This window comes from Delphinapterus leucas, chromosome 3, assembly GCF_059928025.1.
Source record: "Delphinapterus leucas isolate spDelLeu-1000000601 "Yukka" chromosome 3, BTC_Dleu_Yukka2, whole genome shotgun sequence".
Lineage (NCBI taxonomy): Eukaryota > Metazoa > Chordata > Mammalia > Artiodactyla > Monodontidae > Delphinapterus > Delphinapterus leucas.
In genome coordinates, this window is record NC_143131.1 from 50,838,100 (window position 1) to 50,859,784 (window position 21,685).

At 37.3% G+C, this 21,685-nt stretch overlaps 2 protein-coding genes and 1 pseudogene across 4 annotated transcripts in view; 2 read left to right on the top strand and 1 right to left on the bottom strand.

Annotated features, from left to right (window-relative positions):
- The window catches only part of IPO11 (importin 11), a 244,936-nt gene that overhangs the window by 155,092 nt on the left and 68,159 nt on the right, over positions 1–21,685 (top strand). The gene's annotated exons all lie outside the window — the stretch shown is intronic.
- LOC111186299 (mitochondrial nicotinamide adenine dinucleotide transporter SLC25A51-like) lies at positions 127–3,319 on the bottom strand (annotated as a pseudogene).
- LRRC70 (leucine rich repeat containing 70) lies at positions 15,857–18,394 on the top strand. Its single transcript, XM_089908896.1, has one exon. The coding sequence runs from the start codon at positions 16,358–16,360 to the stop codon at positions 18,251–18,253; it is 1,896 nt and encodes a 631-aa protein (XP_089765022.1). The 5' UTR covers positions 15,857–16,357; the 3' UTR covers positions 18,254–18,394.

Genomic DNA, 21,685 nt, shown 5'->3' on the forward strand with positions numbered 1-21,685 from the left:
TTTTTATTTTGTAGCTGGAATAATTTCAAGTTTGAATTTTTTCCCTTTCTTAGGGTCCATATTATTTATACATAAGGGGAGTAATATTTTTTCTGCTAATTTTTATATGAAAATAACATTATTTACATATGACTCTTTTAATGTTTTCCTCCAAAGGCATAGATTAAACAAAAACTTTTATAGATGAGAATGAGAATAATCAAACTTTCCTTTGACTCTGTTCTCTGAAATAGCAATTCATCGTCTAACTTAAAAGACACATTTTTATAATGCAGTTCTAATAATTTCAGATGTGAATAAGTGTTCTCTGAGATTAAGCATTTTAAGAATTCTGAATTTTTTGATTTTTTTTTTTTTTTTAGATTTAAGGAAGTCACTAATGGGGAATATTTTACTTAAGCTAGTTGAATAATTCAAAAGAGGTTGACAAAGCAGCAGGGTTTTTAGGTATGATGGCTTGCTTTCCAGGTGAAATTACCTTATAATAAAGTCCTCTTGGTATCAGATATACTACACAGGTTTGGGTTGGACACTTAGTACCTCTCCATAGTTCTCTTCTATCTCAAGAATAGTATATATTATGATCAGCATTTGGAAATTTATTATTCTGTATAAATTTTCTAAGATAATTTTCTAAGTCATTTTACAGCTTTTAAAACAGGCTAGTAGAATCAAGGTAACAGGTTCCAAAGAGTAGTATTTTGTTATAGTTTAAATATAGCTGAATAAAAGGCAGTTTAAAATTTTTAAATTGTGGATGTGTTGTTTTACCAGAATTATGTTTGGTTTAAACTGACCATTCCTAAGTGAGTATTTAATGTGACAGAATTTTATTTTCATCCTTTAAAGTAGGATGCATCTTTTTTTTTTTTTTTGCGGTACACGGGCCTCTCACTGCTGTGGCCTCTCCACCGCGGAGCACAGGCTCCGGACGTGCAGGCCCAGTGGCCATGGCTCAAGGGCCCAGCCGCTCCGCGGCACGTGGGATCCTCCCGGACCGGGGCACGAACCCGCGTCCCCCGCATCGGCAGGCGGACTCCCAACCACTGCGCCACTAGGATGCATCTTTTACTCCTAGGTCATGTATTCTTATTTAGCATTTTACATTATTTTCTTTTATCTGTAAATTCTTAACCTAATGTTTTAGTAGCTTTACTACAGTAAAAATTAGTTCTTAATTTTTTACGTCTTTCACAAGAAAAATGTCTTAGAAACATCTTTTGTGTGTATGTGTGTGGTAACAGTTTGATAAGAATATAATTCACAGACCGTACAATTCACCCATTTAAAGTGTACAATTCAGTACTCTTTAGCATATCCATAGTGTTGTGCATCCATCATCACAATCAGTTGTAGAACATTTCGTCACCTCCAGAAGGAACCATGTGCTCTTCAGCAGTCCTTATTCACTCATCCCTGTCCCCAGCCTCTCTCTTGCTCTCCCCCCCGCCATTCTTTTTTCCTACTGAAAGTGTCTATTCTGAATTTGTTGGTGCTTAAGGAAAGCAGCTTTGCCCATAATTCATTGTGCCCTGGATTTATTACACCAACTTGTATTTGGCTGATTAGGAATGAGGCCAAAATGCATTTCTCTTGGGTCTCTTCAGTTGATAAGTGACACTTAACTGATTTCTTTCATATAATCTTTAACAAGAATTCATAAGTTGCATCAGTTATGCCCCAAGAGATGGGCACCTCTGAAAAGATTTGTCAGATTCCTGTCCTGTTTTAACCAGAGTTTTTGGAAAACCTTGGGGAAAGATGGAAATTCACCATCAATCTGAGACTGCATTTAAGTTTTTACAATATTAACTGGAAAAAACAAGATTCCAACATGGCACCCTATAGACCTCCACAGATAATATCATTGACCAAACGAGCATTGTGAGTCATTGCCATGGGCAGATGTTCCTTGATGGGACCTCGAAGGCCAAAAAAAGGACGTTGCTGAATCCATTACTGAAAAGAACAGGCACCAGGCCTTGATAACACTCTCTAATTCCATGGCATTTCGGTGCCTTGAAAGCCTGACAAGTGTAAATTTGTCATGATACTTGTGGTCTTGAAGCAATGTTTGAACTCGTTCCAGTGGCATGAAAATTGCTTTCTGTTATCCCTGCAAGTACTGCTGCCATGCTACCTACCGGTTGCAAACTCTGGAGCACTGATATGCTTAAGGAGAAGGCAAGATAAATCCTCATACAGACCAAACATAAGTGCTAGTGTTGTTGTCTTCTCCATTAATGGGGGAAGGATTCCATGGTGCAAGTTTCGAAATCCATCCCTTCTCAACTGAAGTACTGCATCCTGGGTTTTGATTTCATACAGCTCTTGCCAAGAGGATCTTCCAATGGGAAATGCGATTGCTACATTTTTTTTTAAATTAATTAATTTATTTTGGGCTGCATTGGGTCTTCATTGCTGTGCGCAGGCCCTCTCTAGTTGAGGTGAGTGGGGGCCACTCTTCGTTGTGGTGTGTGGGCTTCTCATTGCGGTGGCCTCCCTTGTTGCAGAGCACAGGCTCCAGGCGTGCGGGCTCCAGCAGTTGTAGCATGCAGGCTCAGTAGTTGTGACTCACGGGCTCCAGAGCGCAGGCTCAGCAGTTGTGGCACACAGGCTGAGTTGCTCTGTGGCATGTGGGATCCTCCCGGACCAGGGCTCAAACCCATGTCCCCTGCATTGGCAGGTGGATTCTTAACCACTGCGCCACCAGGGAAGCCCAATGATTGCTACATTGTTGAAAGCTGCACAGAATCCACACAAGTAATGCTTCATTTCACTGACATTCGCAATATGAGGTGATATATCTTGTTTTTAAAACATTAGGATTGGTGGCCTGTTTTCATGAGCTTCTGAGTTCATCATATTGCTTAAGATCTTTCTTTGTGAAGGATTTTTTTTTTAACCTGTAACACCATCTGGGCCTGGTATTTTGGGGGATGGTAGCTTTTTGATAACTTTCTCAATTTCTTCCATTGTTACTGGTCTGTTAGGTTCTCTCATCTAGAGTCAGTTTTGGTAACTGGGTTTCCCATTGCCACTGGCGCCGGCTCCATGCCTGGTAGCCCCCGCCTGCAGGTTGGTGAGCCTGCTAGCCAGCACTGGTGCAGGCGCAGACCTTAATCGACCTCAGAGCATGGGGTGGAGCGTCCGAGAGATTATTTCTTTATTACCAGGAATGTTCTCTAAATACTTTGACCAATGAGGCATAAAACTGCTTTATTTTAATTACATTCCAGCTACCTGTTTGCTTTCTAACATCCTAATGTTAATGAGTAGTAGTGGAACAGTATGAGGATAAATGTGGTTTTTGTATTTGCGGGGTAACAGTCAAGTGAAGAGGACAGAAGTTAAAGAATTACAGAACTACAGAGTAAAAATGATAACAGTTGACATGGATACTGTGCAGCTGCCAGATTAGGGCATTAATGCAGGACAGAAGGACTTTCCTGAAGAAATGTTTGCTGTGATATGAAGAGGAGAAATTAACTCTAGTTTGTTGAGAGAAATTAACTCTAGTTAATTGAGTTGAGAGAGAATGAGTATTCCAAAAAGGCAGAACAACCTGGGCAAAGGCTCTGTAGCTGGAGGGGTGAGGACACCTTCAGGAAACTGAAAGAAGGCCAGTGTGGCAGCCATTAGAGTGAAGAGAGTAAGAATAATAAAGCTGGAGAGCTAGGCTGAGAATAGAGCATAAATCCTAGGAAAGTAAGGCCTTCAAGGGAGAGTCAGTTTTATTCTCTGAGATGAATCAGGCAGTTACTAATTTTCATCTAGCAATACTGTTACGCATAATTTACTCATTGTAAATTTGCTGCTGCCCAACTTACCACATATTGAAAATGCTAGAATTCAGGTCTTTATGCTAGAATTCAGGTCTTTAATTTTTGATCTAGTGTTTGCTTGCATGTTTGCTGCCAGATTCATTCTTGGCTTATTCATTCATTTATTTGTTCAGTAAACATTACGATATACAGATGCCTCCATAGTAGACCCTGGGTGCTTTAAAATGTAGGTTTTAATATTTTTCAGATACGGCAAGGCCAGCAGATCAGGGACAATTGCCATTGAAGGTTTTTGTTACTTACAGTTCGTTCCCAAGAGGAAGGAGCATACCACATCACAGAGAACCACATGGGGAAACACCAGAGTTGGTCAAGAGATAGAGGGAGACGAGGGGGAAATGTGGGCAAGAGCCTTTATTGTGGTTTCTGTGGGAAGGGATGGGAAAGCAAGGGTAAGCCGGTTTAGGACTGGCAAGTTTGAGTAATTTTAGTAGGCTACAGGATGGTAGGGACTGTCATGAGTTGTCTGGTACCTGGCCCTAGGTTAGTTAGGAGAAGGGAGATAGTGGCATGGAGTGTAAGAGCTTGATAGTTGGAGTAAGAGCTGTGGATGAGTTAGTTTGTGTATGAAATATGTGCTCAAAGGCAGCCATTTTCTATCTCTCGGAATTGGCTAACCCTAAGAGGGCCAGTCTTTCCAGGTCCCATCTGTCAAAGCATCAGCACACAGAAAATAAAAAGGCATAATCAATACACTGAGTATTAATTGTCTCTTGTTCTTAGCACCATGACTAACACATAGTAGGTGCACGGTAAGTTAATTGAATGAATTTAATAAATATTTACACTGTAATTGGGTGTTATTTTTTCTCCCACTTAAATAACATTTTTTTCTGAACATCTAAAGAATGTTTATGCCTGAAAAATTAAGCTAATTTGATCTCTCCGTTTGTCAGTTCTAGTTGGAAGTAAAGCACACTTTTTGGTCAGTCTTTTAAAAAGTGCACTTTTTGAGGTAAATAGATCATTCTTTAATTTTGTCATATTAACACACCATAAAAAGATGTTCACATTTAGCAGCCCTTTAAGAGGGGTGTTTTTATGTATACTCTGATTTGTAGTATTGTTGCAATTGTAGGAGTTCTTCGAATGGGGCTACTTTAAGGCATACTTTTAATCTGTTTATTAAAGTCAACATATAAATATATATATATATATATCATTTGGGTTTAATGTAAGATCTACGGAAGGTTTTGGACAACCCATACACACGCGCGCGTGTGTGTTTATAGTTATACATACATATATATATATATATATATATATATATATATATATATTTATTTATTTATTTATTTAATACCTGACCAATACCCTTTGCAAAAAAAAAAGTGTGGAATGAATTTAGATATATTACTTTGAAAAGGATGTGTCATTTAAATTGGTCATTTGAGCATTAAATATAGTTTCATAAATTTAGAGAGGAGGGAGTGTGAGATTGTGGGATTTGGAATTGAATTTTTGTTCATACACTTGGGAAGTCACTTGGTTTCTTGGAATATCAGTTTACTGTAATGAATAATAAACAATTTATAGTGTTCTACAATGCTACAGTTAAAAAAATACATGCACAGTTTATACAAAGAGTATAGTTAAAGAAATTCCCAAGGCATTTAATAATAAACATTCAGTAAATGCTGACAATCCTTTTGCATCATTTGTTGTTTCCATGATAATGATGGTTAATTTTGGAATGAAAAGTCATCAGTGAACACATTTGTTTACACATATTATGTGCCATAATTTTTTTAAAAGATGAGAGATTTTGAGACATTATTTCTAAAGTGAATTAGTTATGAATTACCTTTTGTTTTCAATAAAGTAGATTAGAGCAATGGGTAATTTCAAACAACAGATTCCTATACATTGTAGAGGTATGATTTTATAAATGGGTTTCTGTAAGTAGGTTGAGATGGCATTGGAAGTCAGGTTGCCACTGAAAAGCTATGCTGTGTATGTGTGTCAAACTCTTGTATCCCCTCTGGAGAAGAGATAGGAGAAGCCAATCTGAGAGGACTGATGGAAGGCATTTTATTCTTTACTTTTTGTGTGTACTTAATAGGCAAGATGATCAAGCCTTGGCTGAGCTATTTCAGTGTGCCATACAGTATTCTAGGTACAGAATCAGAGTGGCAGAAGGCACCCTTATTATAATTATAATCACCCCTAAAGGTGATTATTCTGCCCTTTAGGTGAATGATCACTCCCTCCTCTTTTCCATCAAATACTTACTGAATGTCTGTGGAATGCTAAATAGTGAGATTACTGTGGGGAAAACGGACATGTCCTTGCATAGTCTAGGGTTTTTGTTTTATGGTGTTTGCTCTTATTATTGCTGTTTTTTCCCCTGAAGATTTAGCTTGAACTGATTTCTAACCTAGTTAGAACCTAGTATATATCCTAGTATTATCTGATTATATACTAATTTGTGGAAAGGGGCAATGAGGTGTCAAGGGGGAAATTGTTTAGAATATTTATTTTGCCAGAGTTGACCACACAATGAATAATCCTCCTTGGGTATATTGAATGATGACTATTTCTCTTTCTCTCATTGTTATGTAGGGAAAATAGAAACATGTGAAAGAGTACTTTGAGGATTCAGGACCTCAGCTGTTGAGGTTCTGCTCCTCATCTCCTTGTGAATATATGTTTTACTAATGGAATAGATGCTTTTAGATTTCCAAAAGAATAATCTTTGGATTATTAACGTTTTCCTTTGCATCTAACCTAATGCAATTTTCAGTAAGTATTGGTTCAAATCATTTCAGTCTAACTGGGGAAAAACCCCTCTATAATGCAGCTTTTAATCTTATTTTTTTGATTAGGCTATGCACATGTATCTTTTGGTAACAGAAGCTGGAGGGTGTAGACAAGATGGTTTAGGAAGATGGACAGTTGGTGCCATAATTGCATGTTCACTGAGTAGTTTTGTGAAAAAAAGAAGTAAATTATTAATTCCTGGGCTTGGTGATTTTTTTATTGAAGGGTTATAATCATTTGTAAAACTTTCTTTTTAAAGCCGAACGTCAACTTGTTCTTCTGGCAGGTCCTTTGAAAACCCAGTGTCTCCCCCCACCCAAAAGTTCGGTAGATTTGGAAGTATTTTGAAGTGTTTCTATCCTCTCACCTTAGAATTTGAATGGAAATAGTCCATTTTGGTTTTCATTTCCAATACAAATTCACTTTACCCTTGAAACATACAGCAGAACTAAAGTGCCCCTACCTTCCTTTCTAATATCAAGCCTGGGATACTGATACAACAAACATTCAGCAATATTTTTGAAGTTTCTATCATGTGCCAGGGCACCATACTGTGCATTCAGTTTACATATTATTATTCAGTGCAACCTGGCTTCTTAGAACAACAACTACATATGTCTTCCATCTCCTGTGCTAGTTGCTTAGGAGAGTTCCTGAATGCTTGTGACTTTGGGACTACACTCTTAATGCTCTCCTCACATCTAGGACCAGCGCCGTGTCTACAAATTAGATAAGGGCTTCTGACAAACTTTTGATGTTAACTAATCACCAACCATTGTATGGCATCAAGCTTCTTTTAAACAGATAACCCAAGAAAGCAATACTGTGAGTGAATAGGATTGCTCTGAAGTTTCAGGACCTTAAACTGTTTAATGAGAATAAGAGAAGATTCTGATTGAGAATGAGGTATCGATTGGGTATAGGCCCTGAAGCAAAATAGAAAAATAATCCTTACAGAGTAGCTAGTTTCAACAAGGGGATAAAAACTAAGGAATAGAAAAAGTCCTCTGACTTTTTCTATCATGAATCCTATGTACTTGCTGATTTTTCCTGTGTAGGTAAATACTTTCATAGCTTGAGGAACATCTTACTTTTTGGGATTCTTTTCCTTGGGCTTCTGCTTTTACTCTGAGTCTCAGAGAGAAAAAGACACAGTGTGATGGAGAGGAAAGCTAAATTTAGCTTGAGATGCATGCTCTGCCTACTATTTGTGTGACATTGGACCACTTATTCCTCTCTGGGCCTCAGTTTTCTCATATTTCAACAGTGAGGCATTTGAACTAGTACCTGTGGGTCATTATTAGGATAAATTGGAGAATGTATATTTAATGCCTATTAAAGTGTAATGCATATGATTGCTCAATAAATTGTTATCAAACAGGTCTGGCTGCTCACCACTCAAAAATCAATACTCAAGAGGCAAGTGTTGGTAGAAATAGAAAACATTGCTTTTAACCAGAAAGCTGGCAATCTGAGGGGAAGGTGGCCTTGTGTCCCCAAACCAACTCTGAAGTTTCTGCTTGGCCATGAAAGTTTTTTTGTTGTTGTTGTTTGTTTGTTTTTTTTGCGGTATGCAGGCCTCTCACTGTTGTGGCCTCTCCCGTTGAGGAGCACAGGCTCCGGGACGTGCACGGGCCTAGCCACTCCATGGCATGTGGGATCTTCCCAGACCGGGGCACGAACCCGTGTCCCCTGCATCGGCAGGCAGACTCTCAACCACTGCGCCACCAGGGAAGCCCGCCATGAAAGTTTTTAAAGAAAAAAAGGGGAGGTGATCTCAGTTAATCATTGAGATTCGTAGTCAGAGTCATCACCATCTTTCCCTGCTTGCCAGCTTGTCGGCTTCTTGTGATCTCTCTTTAGATGCTATCTTGTTCACACAGTTTGCTCATAAGATTACTGAAGGGGAAGCTGGGAAAGAGATCTGGTCATCTGTTAATTATTTATTCTTCATTTCTACTTCTTTGATCTATGGAAAGAACCAATAGGTTAGGCAGGGTATTTGTGTGATCAAAAGATTTGAAAGGTGTGCTAGGGCTGGAGATGAGTAGAGCATGGGAGTGCCTGGTTTAAGGTTAGTGACAATATAGCTCTGCTAAAGTGACAAAAGGGGCCTCCTGCAGAGAGCACTTTCCTGCCAAAAGCTGCTTACAAAATGATTGTTACTCTATCAATCATTGCTACTATCAAGTAACGCTGGTACCACTATTAATGTTACTACATCAGTCATTTTGACCAAGTGTGTGAAGGTACCATTTTAGGCTTTCCTGAGGCTTTCCCTCATTTACTTTTGAGTCCTTCCCCCATTCAGTCTGTCCAAATGTGACCAATGCCACCATTTGAGGAAAGACTCTTATCTCCCTGCAGCTGTTTCATGCACATCCCTTGGGCACACGTGCGAGCACTTACTCATTATTCTTTTCATTATTGTTGTTGCCTCCATTTCACTTTTCAGGAATTGGCAGGTATTTCAACCCAGAAAGAGGCTTTTGTTGACTACTCTTTACAAAGTGGTTGTATAGAGTTGACCCTTAGTTTGTATTTGCTACTCTTAACATTCCTCAGTGATGGCCCTTAAACCCCCTTATCTATTATAGACCAGAGAAAAATGTTTGGAATTCAGTCTGTAGGTTGAAGGGAAACTGGAGAAAGAGGGTAGAGGGTAGCGTTTGAAGTAGTTAAAGGTACAGTTTTATTGGCTCACGGTATCATTTGCTCTCCTTTGATATTTCTTTATTTATCTCTCAGTTTTTCATTTGTCAAAACTCTTTCCAATTTCTATGTCTAAAAGTGATTTCTGCCTCCTTGAATTTTTTGACTGAATCATGCATCTTTTATCTTGGATTACTTGTCTATTTCTACTTTCTGTATTTTACCTCCTGGGCGTTTTAGAAGTTAGGCCCATGTGTTGAGATATAGTGAAGGGCTTAAAGGTCCAGGCTCTGGAGCCACACTGGGTAGATGTGAATTCTCGCTCTTAAAATTAACTGTGTGACCTTGAGCAAAGTACTTAACCTATCTCTGTCTCTTTCCTTATCTATAAAATGGAGCTAAACTGTTGGATTATTTTGTATGTTGAGTGAGCTAATACGTTTAAAATACTTAGAGCAATGCCTGGGAAGTAGTATATGCTCAGTAAATAAATGTTGCCTGTGATGATGATAATGTTGTACACATTTTTTTCCCTCTGTTTAACACTAAACATAGGATACTTGCTTACAGAATACCTTACATGGTCAGGAAGGATATTGTTAAAATGAGTATCTCTGTTGAACATTTATTCTCTCTCAGGGCATCTTGAGCTGCTTGAGATCAGGGACCAGGATTTTGTTTATCTTTAGTATCCTTATAGTCTAGCACAATGCTAGAACACATAGTAGGTTCTCAGTAATGTTATTGAATTGGATATATTTGATGGAGGTGAGATAACCAATGTACTATGCTCCTCTCAGTCTTGGATACTTATGAACACCCAATTACTCTTGTGAGAAACTTCCCACATTTAATCCATCACCAAAGCTGTTAACTAGACCTATAAATGTATCTCAGATCCATAGCCTCCATTTCCACCATCTTTATATAAGCTATCTTATTCTTCTTCCTGGACTACTGCTTTAGTCTCCTAAACTGATCTCATATCTCCTGCAAGTCGTATTTCACAGAGAAGAAGACAGAACCGTTTTTTTAAAAGCAAAAATGTTCTTTTCCCTCTCCTACTTGAGAACTCTTCAGTGGCTTCCATGGAGTAACTTGTCCTACAGGGTCTGCCAAAATTTTGGCTTACTTCTTGAGTCTTATCTCATCCTACTCAGTCATTCTGCACCAGTCTTGCTGGCTAGTCTCTCTGTGTTTGGACTGTGCTAAGCTTCTTTGACAAGAATTTTGACAGATTCTGTAAATTGGCATGCTTTTCAGTACCTTCAAAGCACTCTTTCTTTTTTTTTATTGAACTATAGTTAATTTACAATATTGTGTTAGTTTCAGGTGTACAGCTTCAAATTCTTTTCCATTATAGGTTATTACAAGATATTGACTATAGTTCCCTGTGCTATTCAGTAAATTCTTGTTATTTATCTATTTTACATATAGTGGTGTATCTATTTAATCCCATACTCCTAATTTATCCCTCAGCCCCCCTCTTTCCCCTTTGATATTCATAAGCTTATTTTCTGTGTCTTTGAGACTGTTTGTTTTGTAAATAAGTTCATTTTTATCATTTTTTAGATTCTACATGTAAGTGATATCTTTATAATTTTTGTCTTTCTCTGTCTGACTTACTTCACTTAGTATAATCTCTGGGTCCATCCATGTTGCTGCAAATGGTAATATTTCATTCTTTTTTACGGCTGAGTAATATTCCGTTTGTGTGTGTGTGTGTGTGTGTGTGTGTGTACACACACATACCCCACATCTTCTTTATCCATTCATCTGTTGATGTACACTTAGGTTGCTTCCATGTCTTGGCTACTGTGAATAGTGCTGTTATGGACATTGGGGTGCATGTATCTTTTCAAATTAGAGTTTTCATCTTTTCCCAGGAGTGGGATTGCTGAATCATATGGTAGCTCTATTTTTAGTTTTCTAAGGAACATCCATACTGTTCTCAACAGTGGCTGCACCAATATACATTCCCACCAGCAGTGTAGGAGGGGTCCCTGTTCTCCATTCAAAGTACTCTTTGTTTTTCCTTTGTAAAACTGGTCATGATTGTAAATCAAACAAGTGTTTGTCTAGCAGTTTTTTATATGTATTTTGTTTTTTACCCACAAATATTTGTATTTGAAAATAAAAGGACTTAAAAACTGTTATTTATTAATTTACATAGAGTAAATTTGACTTTTTTGGGGGTATACACTACTGTAAATTTTCACACATGTAGATTTGTGAAAACATCACCACAATTAGAATACAAGGAATAATTTTATCACCTGAGGAAACGCCCTTTTGCTATATGTTTAGGAAAGTCATCCTCCCCTTGACCCTTAACTCCTGGCAACCACTGATCTGTTCTCTTTCACTATAATTTTGTCTTTTTGAGAATGTCATATAAATGGAATCAGGCAGTATATATCCTTTTGAAGCATAATGTCTTTTAAATCCATCCAAGCTATTGTGTATGTTATTAGAATGTTATTATTTTATTGCTGAGTAGTATTCCATTGTATGGATGTACCACTTCAGCCATTGAAGGACATTTGGGTATCTAGCACATTTTTTTTTTTTTTTTTCTGGGGCCACACTGTGGGGCATGTAGGATCTTAGTTCCCTGACCAGGAATTGAACCTGCACCCCCTGCATTGGAAGGTGGAGTCTTAACCACTGGACCACGAGGGAAGTCCCTCTAGTACATTTTAATGACTTTCTCAGTAAGTTCCATGAGCATGACAGCCTGGACTTGTTAGCATGTGTCCTCTCTCTCTCTTTCCGTATCTTATTCTCTCTGTCTCTATGTGTGTGTATACAGACATTACACACATGCACCAACACACACACACCAACCATACATGGTGCTTTATTTTTGAACCATTTGTGTAAATTGCATCAATCATGGCCTTTTACTCCTAAATACTTCAGCTTTTAGTCGTCATGTCTTTGTAGTCTCTTTTACACTGTAATGTCATTTCCTGAGTCTTTCTCACTTACGACTAACATTTTTGAAAAATACAGTTCTACTCTGTCTCCTTCTCTCCCTTTCTTCCTCCCTTACTCTCTCCCAGAATGTTCCTCATTTGGGGTTTGTCTCATATTTCCTCATGGTTAGATCCAGGTTAATCATCCCTGGTTGGAATATTACATAAGCGATGTGTCCTTCTTGAAATGTCACATCTAGCAGTATGTGGTGTCTACCTGTTTCTCATTAATCATGTCAATTCTGGTCAAGGTGTTGTCCGATTTCTCCGCTGTGTGCTACTTTTTTTTTGTTTTTCCTGGCAACTGTTAAGCAATCTGTATTGAGTTACTGCTCCTCATTAAAATTTTCCCCTACATTGAGCAAAATGAAAATAATTTTTATTGTAAACCCCATTTCAAGTTTTTATTCTTTTGATTTTAGGATCTATAAGTAATTTTTAAGATCCATAATAAGATCAGTAACTGCTATTGTAAACCATTCTTTAGATGTAAACCCATCTTGATTGGTTTATACATAGACGCTATATGTCTAAATAATGCAGATGGCATATATGTAAAAGATGGTAATAGAACAGTTTTCCTCTTATTTTTGTATTTTTGTACTTGTGATGGAATTGCTGAATGGAAAGGAAATAGATATGTGTTGAAACTTAAGGCATGAGATTATTTAAAGATAGAGGTAGTACAAAAGAAGGTTTAGCAATAAGAATGAGAGAGAAATAATTTAGTGAGCCAATCTCCTGGAAAGAAAAGGGAGGATGCCTACTTAGGAGGCTTAGTGTTCAGAAATAGTTCTATTGAATATTAGTAGGAATGAGAAAAGGGATGCGAGGAACCATTTTGATGTATTATTCCAGAGCAAATTCAAAATGTCACAATTCAGTTGGGGAGAATTATTGGGCATTGGAGATATATGAAGATTTTATTAAACATGTTATAGAACTTAAAGCTCATGAGAGGATTTAAAATTACCTAAATAATACAGATTACTGTGAAATGAAAGTATTTAAAGCACAGGGAAATGTACACTCCGGTAAGTGCTGTGGGAAGCTGGGAAACTTGAGTTCTTATCTAAACCTTGAGTGGGCAATTTTGCCACTAATTAGTGATGTGCTCATAGCAAGAAAGATGAAGAGGTCTCTGGTTCCTCTCCCTGCATCAACTTTTTTCATGTTTTGATTTCTGCAGTCTTCTTTAGTAGTGATCACTTGTCTCTAAGAGCAGCACCTCCTAGATGAACAGATCTTTACTTCAAGATCTAGTAAGAATAAATATTTTTGTCTGCTTTGGATATTTCTAGAACAGAGGACAAAATTAATTAATGAATGTTCTGATCTTGTTACCTTGTAGTTTACCCTCTTTAAATTTTATTTTGATTTCAATGGACCAATTTCTCTGACTTTTTCTAGACTGTAGGAGAGTAAAAAGTTTTCCTTGACCCTCTTAGGGTCCCTGGCTGGGTCTGAAAATTAAACTGAGAAAGACAAGACAACAGGATTAAAGCATACAAATTTAATGTACATTTTACATGTCATGGGAGTCTTCATAAGGAAACGAAGACTCAGAGAAACTGTTAAACCTGTGTTTGATGTAGAATGGCAAGTCATGGAAAGATATGATAGGGTAAAGGGTATGAGGTAAGTATAATAAACCAGGGGAAATTTTACAAGTCCCATTTGTTTGGATTCTTCTGAGTCCTCTTGTATTTGGAGATAAGGATTCCTCCCATTATAGGGAGGGCAGTTCTCACTTGAGGGTTTAATGACTTCTTTCAGGGGACAAGGGTAGGGAGTATGGGGGTGTGGCTGGGGGTGGGAGAGGTCAGAGAGAGAACTTCCTGCTCATGCTGTATGCTCAGACTCCTTCAGCTTAAAGTATTCAGTATGCCAAGGTGTATATTTTGGGGTACCATGTCCTGAACCCCATCATAATTCTTTAAGTTGTATGACACAGTTGAAAAAAATCTGTGAGACGTACCTCATTATGCTTTGTATGTTATTGAAAATATGAAACAAAATGAACTTGAAAAACCTACCTCTTGTTTCATCTTTACCTCTAATTTATGTCATTTCTCTGTCATTTGGTTTTTTGGTTGTTGTTTTCTAATTTCTGTGTTTATAAAATAGCAGTAACAATAGCCAGCCATAAAGGATAGCTGTGAGATTTGTAAGTCGTTTTGATAAAGATCTGTTGTCTAGTATGCACCTCTGATTTTTTATTGTAATTGAAAGAAAGTGCTGGGTATTATACAAAATATTAATATGGAAATAATTTATATTATTATCTGAAGTAGTTGTCTTGATGTGAAATAAAGCTGCTTTAATATCAAAAGGGAGTTATAGTATACAGTCATATATATTATTACTGATATTTTAAGTGCATTGTCAGGGTATTAGTAATATTAATAAATGTCAGAATTACAAAGTCTAAGCAGTCAGGTTTTTGGAAAATGACTAAACAATGTATAATATGTAGTTTATAGTCAACTCTTTAAATCCTTACTTTAAAATATTACATTATGCACAGATACATTTTTATTGTAAAAAAATTCGGGTTAATTCAGATGTATATATGGTCAAAAGTCATTAAAGGGCTTCCTTCACTCTCCTCAACTTTTCTTGTCAAAGATAACCTTTGTCAGTAACTTGGTATGCAACCTGATATCATTCTACAACTCAAGGCATATACCTTAATATATTAAGGTACTAATTGGTCGTATTCAATACTTTATATGCACCAATTTTTCTTAATTAAAAAAGAAGAGCACAGAAGAACAGCATCTGTCAAGTTCATTGTCCTAAATTACTTGTTTTTGCTACCTGTTTTTTTTTTAAAGGAATAAAGCAAAATTGAAGTCTCTACTGTATATTCAAAACAATACAAATATTCTATGCATTTAAAAAATTCACAAAAGTTACATTACTCTTGGGCTTCCCTGGTGGCGCAGTGGTTGAGAGTCCGCCTGCCGAAGCAGGGGACACAGGTTCGTGCCCCGGTCTGGGAAGATCCCACATGCCGCGGAGCGGCTAGGCCCGTGAGCCATGGCTGCTGAGCCTGTGCTCCGCAACAGGAGAGGCCACAACAGTGAGAGGCCCGTGTACCGCAAAAAAAAAAAAAAAAAAAAAAAGTTACATTCCTCTATTTACATCTTACTTCAACTTGCTTTTTCCATTCGATGGCTATTTGTTGTTGATGTATACAGAGTTTGTTCGTTCTGAATATTTAAAATTTTCATGTTTAAAAAATACTTACTTTTAAAATGAAATATTTAGGTTTGTGCGTTAGGAAAACTCAAGTTAACTGCATTCTGAAAAAATAAGTTCCTGAGATTTCCTTTTAACAATACTTTTGAAACACAGATAACATTACTTCCTGTCTCTCAGTTTCCTGTATCCATGGCAACCTCTGTTTTACACACTGAGTGTGGAGGAACCAATGTGAAGAGTGGTGTTTCCTGAGCAAATTGTGACTTAAAAAAAAAAAAGAGGTGGAGGGGTGGAGGTCAACAGTGCCACAAAAGAAATGGAGTTTAGAAATGTCGCTCTTCAGATATAGAAAGAAAACCTTTACTTGAATCAGCTGAGTGTTAATAATATGAATTTCCTGTTCTTGGTAAGATTATTTATTTAAATATGAACTTTTAGCTGAAACAAAAAATAATTTGGTTTGTAAAAACCTGTAGTTTAAAGAGAGTTTAATTGTTCTGTAATGAATGTGTATAATTCCTAAATTATAATGTTGTTTAATTGATATTAGACTTTAAGTTGATAAAGGGGCATATTATATCCAAAGATCCTTATCCCTGCATCATCATTTGTCACTTTAGTTATAGTCAGTTGTAATATTTAAGTTAGCAAACATTTTATTTTGCAGTTCATTAAATTTGAATTATCATTTTGTCAAACAGTGGGTTAATGGTCTGGAGGTGCTAATAATTCTAGAACGTATTTCAGCCTTACTGTTTTATGCTATCACCATAGTATGATTCATGATATTTAGTATTATGGCTGATCCTAATAAAATAAAATAGAGTATAGAATTTCTAGTATTATAAAACTTTCATTTAAAGAACTTTTTGATGATTTAAAGTTTTACCTTTTCTTTTTATAGCCAATTTTGATATGAACAGAAAAACCAAGAACAGGGCTATGTGTGGAGTACGTTTTTCTCTGCCTTGCCTACGACTGTTTCTACTTGTTACCTGTTATCTTGTGTTACTATTCCATAAAGAGATACTTGGATGTTCGTCTGTTTGCCAGCTCTGCACTGGGAGACAAATTAACTGCCGTAACTTAGGCCTTTCAAGCATTCCTAAGAATTTTCCTGAAAGTACAGTTTTTCTATATCTGACTGGAAATAATATATCTCATATAAATGAAAGTGAATTAACTGGACTTCATTCTCTTGTAGCATTGTATTTAGATAATTCTAGCATTGTGTATGTGTATCCAAAAGCTTTTGTTCATTTGAGGCAGCTATATTTTCTATATCTGAATAATAATTTTATAAAACGCTTGGATCCTGGAATATTTGAGGGACTTTCCAATCTTCGTAATTTATATTTACAGTCTAATCAAGTATCTTTTGTTCCAAGAGGAGTATTTCATGATCTAGTTTCAGTTCAGTACTTAAATCTACAAAGAAATCGCCTCACTGTCCTCGGGAGTGGTACGTTTGTTGGTATGATTGCTCTTCGGATACTTGATTTATCAAACAATAAAATTTTGAGGATATCAGACTCAGGCTTTCAATACCTTGGAAACCTGGATTGTTTGTATCTAGAAGGTAATAATTTAACAAAAGTACCATCAAATGCTTTTGAAGTTCTTAAGAGTCTTAAAAGACTTTCTTTGTCTCATAACCATATTGAAGCAATACAGCCCTTTGCATTTAAAGGACTTGTCAGTTTGGAGTATCTCCTCCTGAAAAATTCAAGAATTAAAAATGTTACTAGGGATGGGTTTAGTGGAATTAGTAATCTTAAACATTTGATCTTAAGTCATAATGATTTAGAAAATTTAAATTCTGACACATTTAGCTTGTTAAAGAATTTAATTTATCTTAAGTTAGATAGAAACAGAATAATCAGCATTGATAATGATACATTTGAAAACATGGGAGCATCTTTGAAGATTCTTAACCTGTCATTTAATAATCTTACAGACTTACATCCAAGGGTCCTTAAGCCATTGTCTTCATTGACTCATCTTCAGGCAAATTCTAATCCTTGGGAATGTAACTGCAAACTATTGGGTCTTCGCGACTGGTTAGCATCTTCAGCCATTACTCTAAACATCTATTGTCAGAATCCCCCATCCATGCGTGGCAGAGCATTGCATTATATTAAATGGACTGACTTTACAAATTGCGTTACATCTTCAACAAATGTATCCAGAGCTTGGGCTATAAAATCTCTTCATATTCATCACAAGACCACTGCATTAATGATGGCCTGGCATAAAATAACCACAAATGGGAAACATTTGGAAAACACTGAGAGTGTTACTTTCTGGGAACGAATTCGTACTTCACCTGCCAGTAGATTTTTTCAAGAGAATACCTTTGGTAATCCATTAGAGACTACTGCAGTGTTACCTGTGCAAATACAGCTTACTTCTCCTGTTAACTTGAACTTGGAAAAAAACAGTGCTCTACCGATTGATGCTGCTTCGGTGTCAGGGAAAACATCTCTAATTTGTACACAAGAAGTTGAAAAGTTGAATGAGGCTTTTGACATTTTGCTAGCTTTTTTTATTTTAGCTTGTGTTGTAATCGTTTTTTTGATCTACAAAGTTGTTCAGTTTAAACAAAAACTAAAGGCACCAGAAAACTCAGGGAAAAATAGACTTGAATACTACAGCTTTTATCAGTCAGCAAGGTATAATGTAACAGCTTCAATCTGTAACACTTCCCCAAATTCTCTAGAATGCCCTGGTTTGGAGCAAATTCGACTTCATAAACAAATTGTTCCTGAAAGTGAGGCACAGGTCATTCTCTTTGAACATTCTGCATTATAATTCAACTGAATATTGACTATAAGAAAACCTCAGTGTCATGGACATGAATAAAACTGAAGCATCCTTATAGAATTATAGACTTTATTTGGATATATAATGAATTATATGAGCTTAGCATTAATAAATATATGTTTTTAATAATTTGTGAATACTGTATTCATTCAGCAAATATTTTCTTTGATAATCACTGTATTAAGTAATTAATAATAACTAATGTTTCTGTGTACCAAGCAGTATGCTAAATACTTCATATATAACATTTAATCCTTAAAAAGCCTTATAAGGTAGTACTATCTACATTTTACAGGTAGGGAAATTTAGGCAGAGTGAGTTTAAGAAACTGTCTCAAATTCTCACAGCTTGTGACACTTTTTAGGTCTGTCTGATTCCAGAGCCCATGCTTTTAATTTTATACTATACTGCTGCCTGGGTGCTAGGGTTATAATTGTGAATAGCATGGACATGGTTCCTATTCTCAGTAGAACTTGAAATGTAGAGGAGGACACACATGGTTATTGTACAGTATGATAAATACTGCACTTGAAGGTACTCTCTTGTATAACATATGTGGAGGTGAGAGATAGCTTTATGAGAAAAGTGACATTGAAACTGGATTGCAAAGGCTAAGTAGAAATTAGCCCAGCGACAGAGAGCTGAGTAGTAGGTAGAGGGTTGAAGAAATAGAATACTGCTTTTCAGGAACTAAAATTCAGTCTAACTGGAGTTGTGAGTGGTATATTATGAGATTTGCAGCTAGAGAGAGAAATCAGGCAATGAAGGATGTTGTAATTTCATGTTTTTCCCTAGGGCAGCAGGGAGCCATGGAAGGATTTTAAGCATTGTTAAGGGAACCTAATGCTGCTGTTTGGCTACACATTCAGGGATTCTTTTTTTTTTTTTAATAAATAAATTTATTTATTTGTGGCTGCACTGGGTCTTCATTGCTGCATGCGGGGTTTCTCTAGTTGTGGTGAGCAGGGGCTACTCTTCATTGTGGTGCACAGGCTTCTCATTGCAGTGGCTTCTCTTGTTGCAGAGCACAGGCTCTAGGCACGTGGGCTTCAGTAGTTGTGGCTCGTGGGCTCTAGAGTGCAGGCTCAGTAGTTGTGGCGCACATGCTTAGTTGCTCCGGGGCATGTGGGATCTTCCCGGACCAGGGCTCGAACCCGTGTCCCCTGCATTGGCAGGCAGATTCTTAACCACTGAGCCACCAGGGAAGTCCCAAGGATTCTTTTAAACATTTAGCATTTGGCAAATACAAACTGAAAGTGCACTCTTTCTGGAAGGAACAAGACTAGAAACAGGATTAATCTGAATCTCCCATGCAGTAATCGCTGATTCATGGGAGAGATGCTGGAGCCCTGGACTGGGGTGGTGGCAGAGAGGATGGATGGATTCTAGAGCTACTTTGGAAGGTGCCTTGGTGATTGGCAGAGGCATGGCAGGTGAGGGAGAAATCAGATGTTAGGTTTTTGGAAAATATTTGCCCTTAGACTACAGGCAACATTTTAGAAAACTCTTGTTTATTTATAAACCACATAGAGAAGTAAATACACCTGTTTTAATCACTACTTAGGTCAAGAAATAGAACATTCAAACATAACATATATGTGGACATTTCTTGAACTTAAGAATTATAGAAATAACCAAGTGTTTAAGCTTTAAGGTGGAGGGGGACCCACATGTAATAAGGGCATTTTTACTCCATTTCTTACCCACACCACAACAAAAACAGTAAAATTTGCCATATTTGTTTTTAAGCATTGGCAAAATGGGAAAAGAAAGCCTGGAAACCTTTTACAAGGTTCTGAAAATGAGCTTTGATGTTAGGTCTTCCTACCAAGTTGGTCCTTCATGCACTTCCCCACATCCTATTGTACTTCTTGTTCTCCCTTGTTGGAAGGATCCCACTCCTTGCTTGTCTTCTGTTACTGGGCCAGACTGGAAAATGTATTTATGGACTTGTAATATGTTGTGCTGCTCTGGACTAAGAGGAAAGAGAACGGGGTACGTGAAACCAAAGAGAAGGTTGTTCTGTTTACCGGTTAGACTTTGTTTTTATGCATCGCCTACTGAATAGTAACTTAATTTTTTTCCTCCTGAGAAGGCCCATTTTATTTCTCATTAAAACTTTTTCTTTTCTGTTATTGGACTTGCTGATAAGGCCTTAGGTGAGAGGGGAGGGATATGCATCAGTTGTCTCAAATTATTATCTAGTTTGTTATTGATTTCACAGTTATGGAGCAATATTAACAAGTGATGGGCCCATGGTTTTCAGTATTGTACTGTCTCAAGTATAGTTTTTTAAAAGTGCCCTCTATCTCTAGTCATCACTCTACTGAAGTTGGTAGGCTCTTGTGGCTGCATACTTTAATGTGAGAAGCCTTGTGGGTTAAAAGATAAATATGGAGAAAGCAGCATGAATGAAAGGAATGTATAGTATGCGTTCTACTGGTCCAAATGTGCCTTGTTTCATTGTTCCTGACTTTTGAGGCATCATGTGACATAGTAGAGGGCACTATATTTTAGTGGAAAGTAGTTTTTTGATTGTCAATAGTGTGTAATTGTAATATACAGTACTTTCCTTTTATCTCCGTGTCTTCCCGTATGTCTTGAGTTTCCAGTACCTGAGCATAAACCCTTGCCTGTTCTTAGTTTGGATATTGGCTTTGGAAAATCTAACTTTTTGCCAGATACCTTCTCTGATACTCTTCCTAGTGTTAATTCTATTCTTACTACATAAGTTCACATTTTCTTTGTATTTTGTTTGCGGTCCCATGGAGCAAATATTTTTATGTTCTAGTTCAGTTTCCTGATGTTTTGGCTTTCAGAACCCCTTTTCTTAAATCATCTGCTTCTCATCTATGCAAGCCTCCTAAGGCATTGTCTCCTAGAATGGGGACCTGTGCGATAAAAGAAGAAAATATGTATGGTCTCTACCCCTGATTCTTGGCACAGAGCTCCTGAAACCCTTGTAATTTCCTAAGTGATAAGAACATTAGGAGCATCTTTTGTTCTGACGAGGCAGCTCTGGGGTGGACTCCTAGACTGAGGTCACCAGAGACACTGAGCCATGATTAGAGGCTTGGAATTTTCAGCTCCAAGCCCCATCTTCCACAGAGGGGAGATGAGCTGGAAATGGAGTTAATAATTGAGTATGTATGTAAGGAATTCTCCATAAAATCTCAATAGTAGGGTGTTCAAGGAGCTTCCAGATGGGGGAACAGATCCACATCGGAGGGGTGATATGCCCCACCTCCACAGGGACCAAAGCACCTGTGCTCAGGACCCTCCCAGACCTTGCCCTCTGTAGCTCTTCATCTGGCTATTCATCTGTATTCTTTATCATATATTTTAGTAAACTGGTAAACATGTTTCCCTGAATTCTGTGATTTCTCTGGCAAATTAGTTAACCTAGGGAGGAGTCATTGG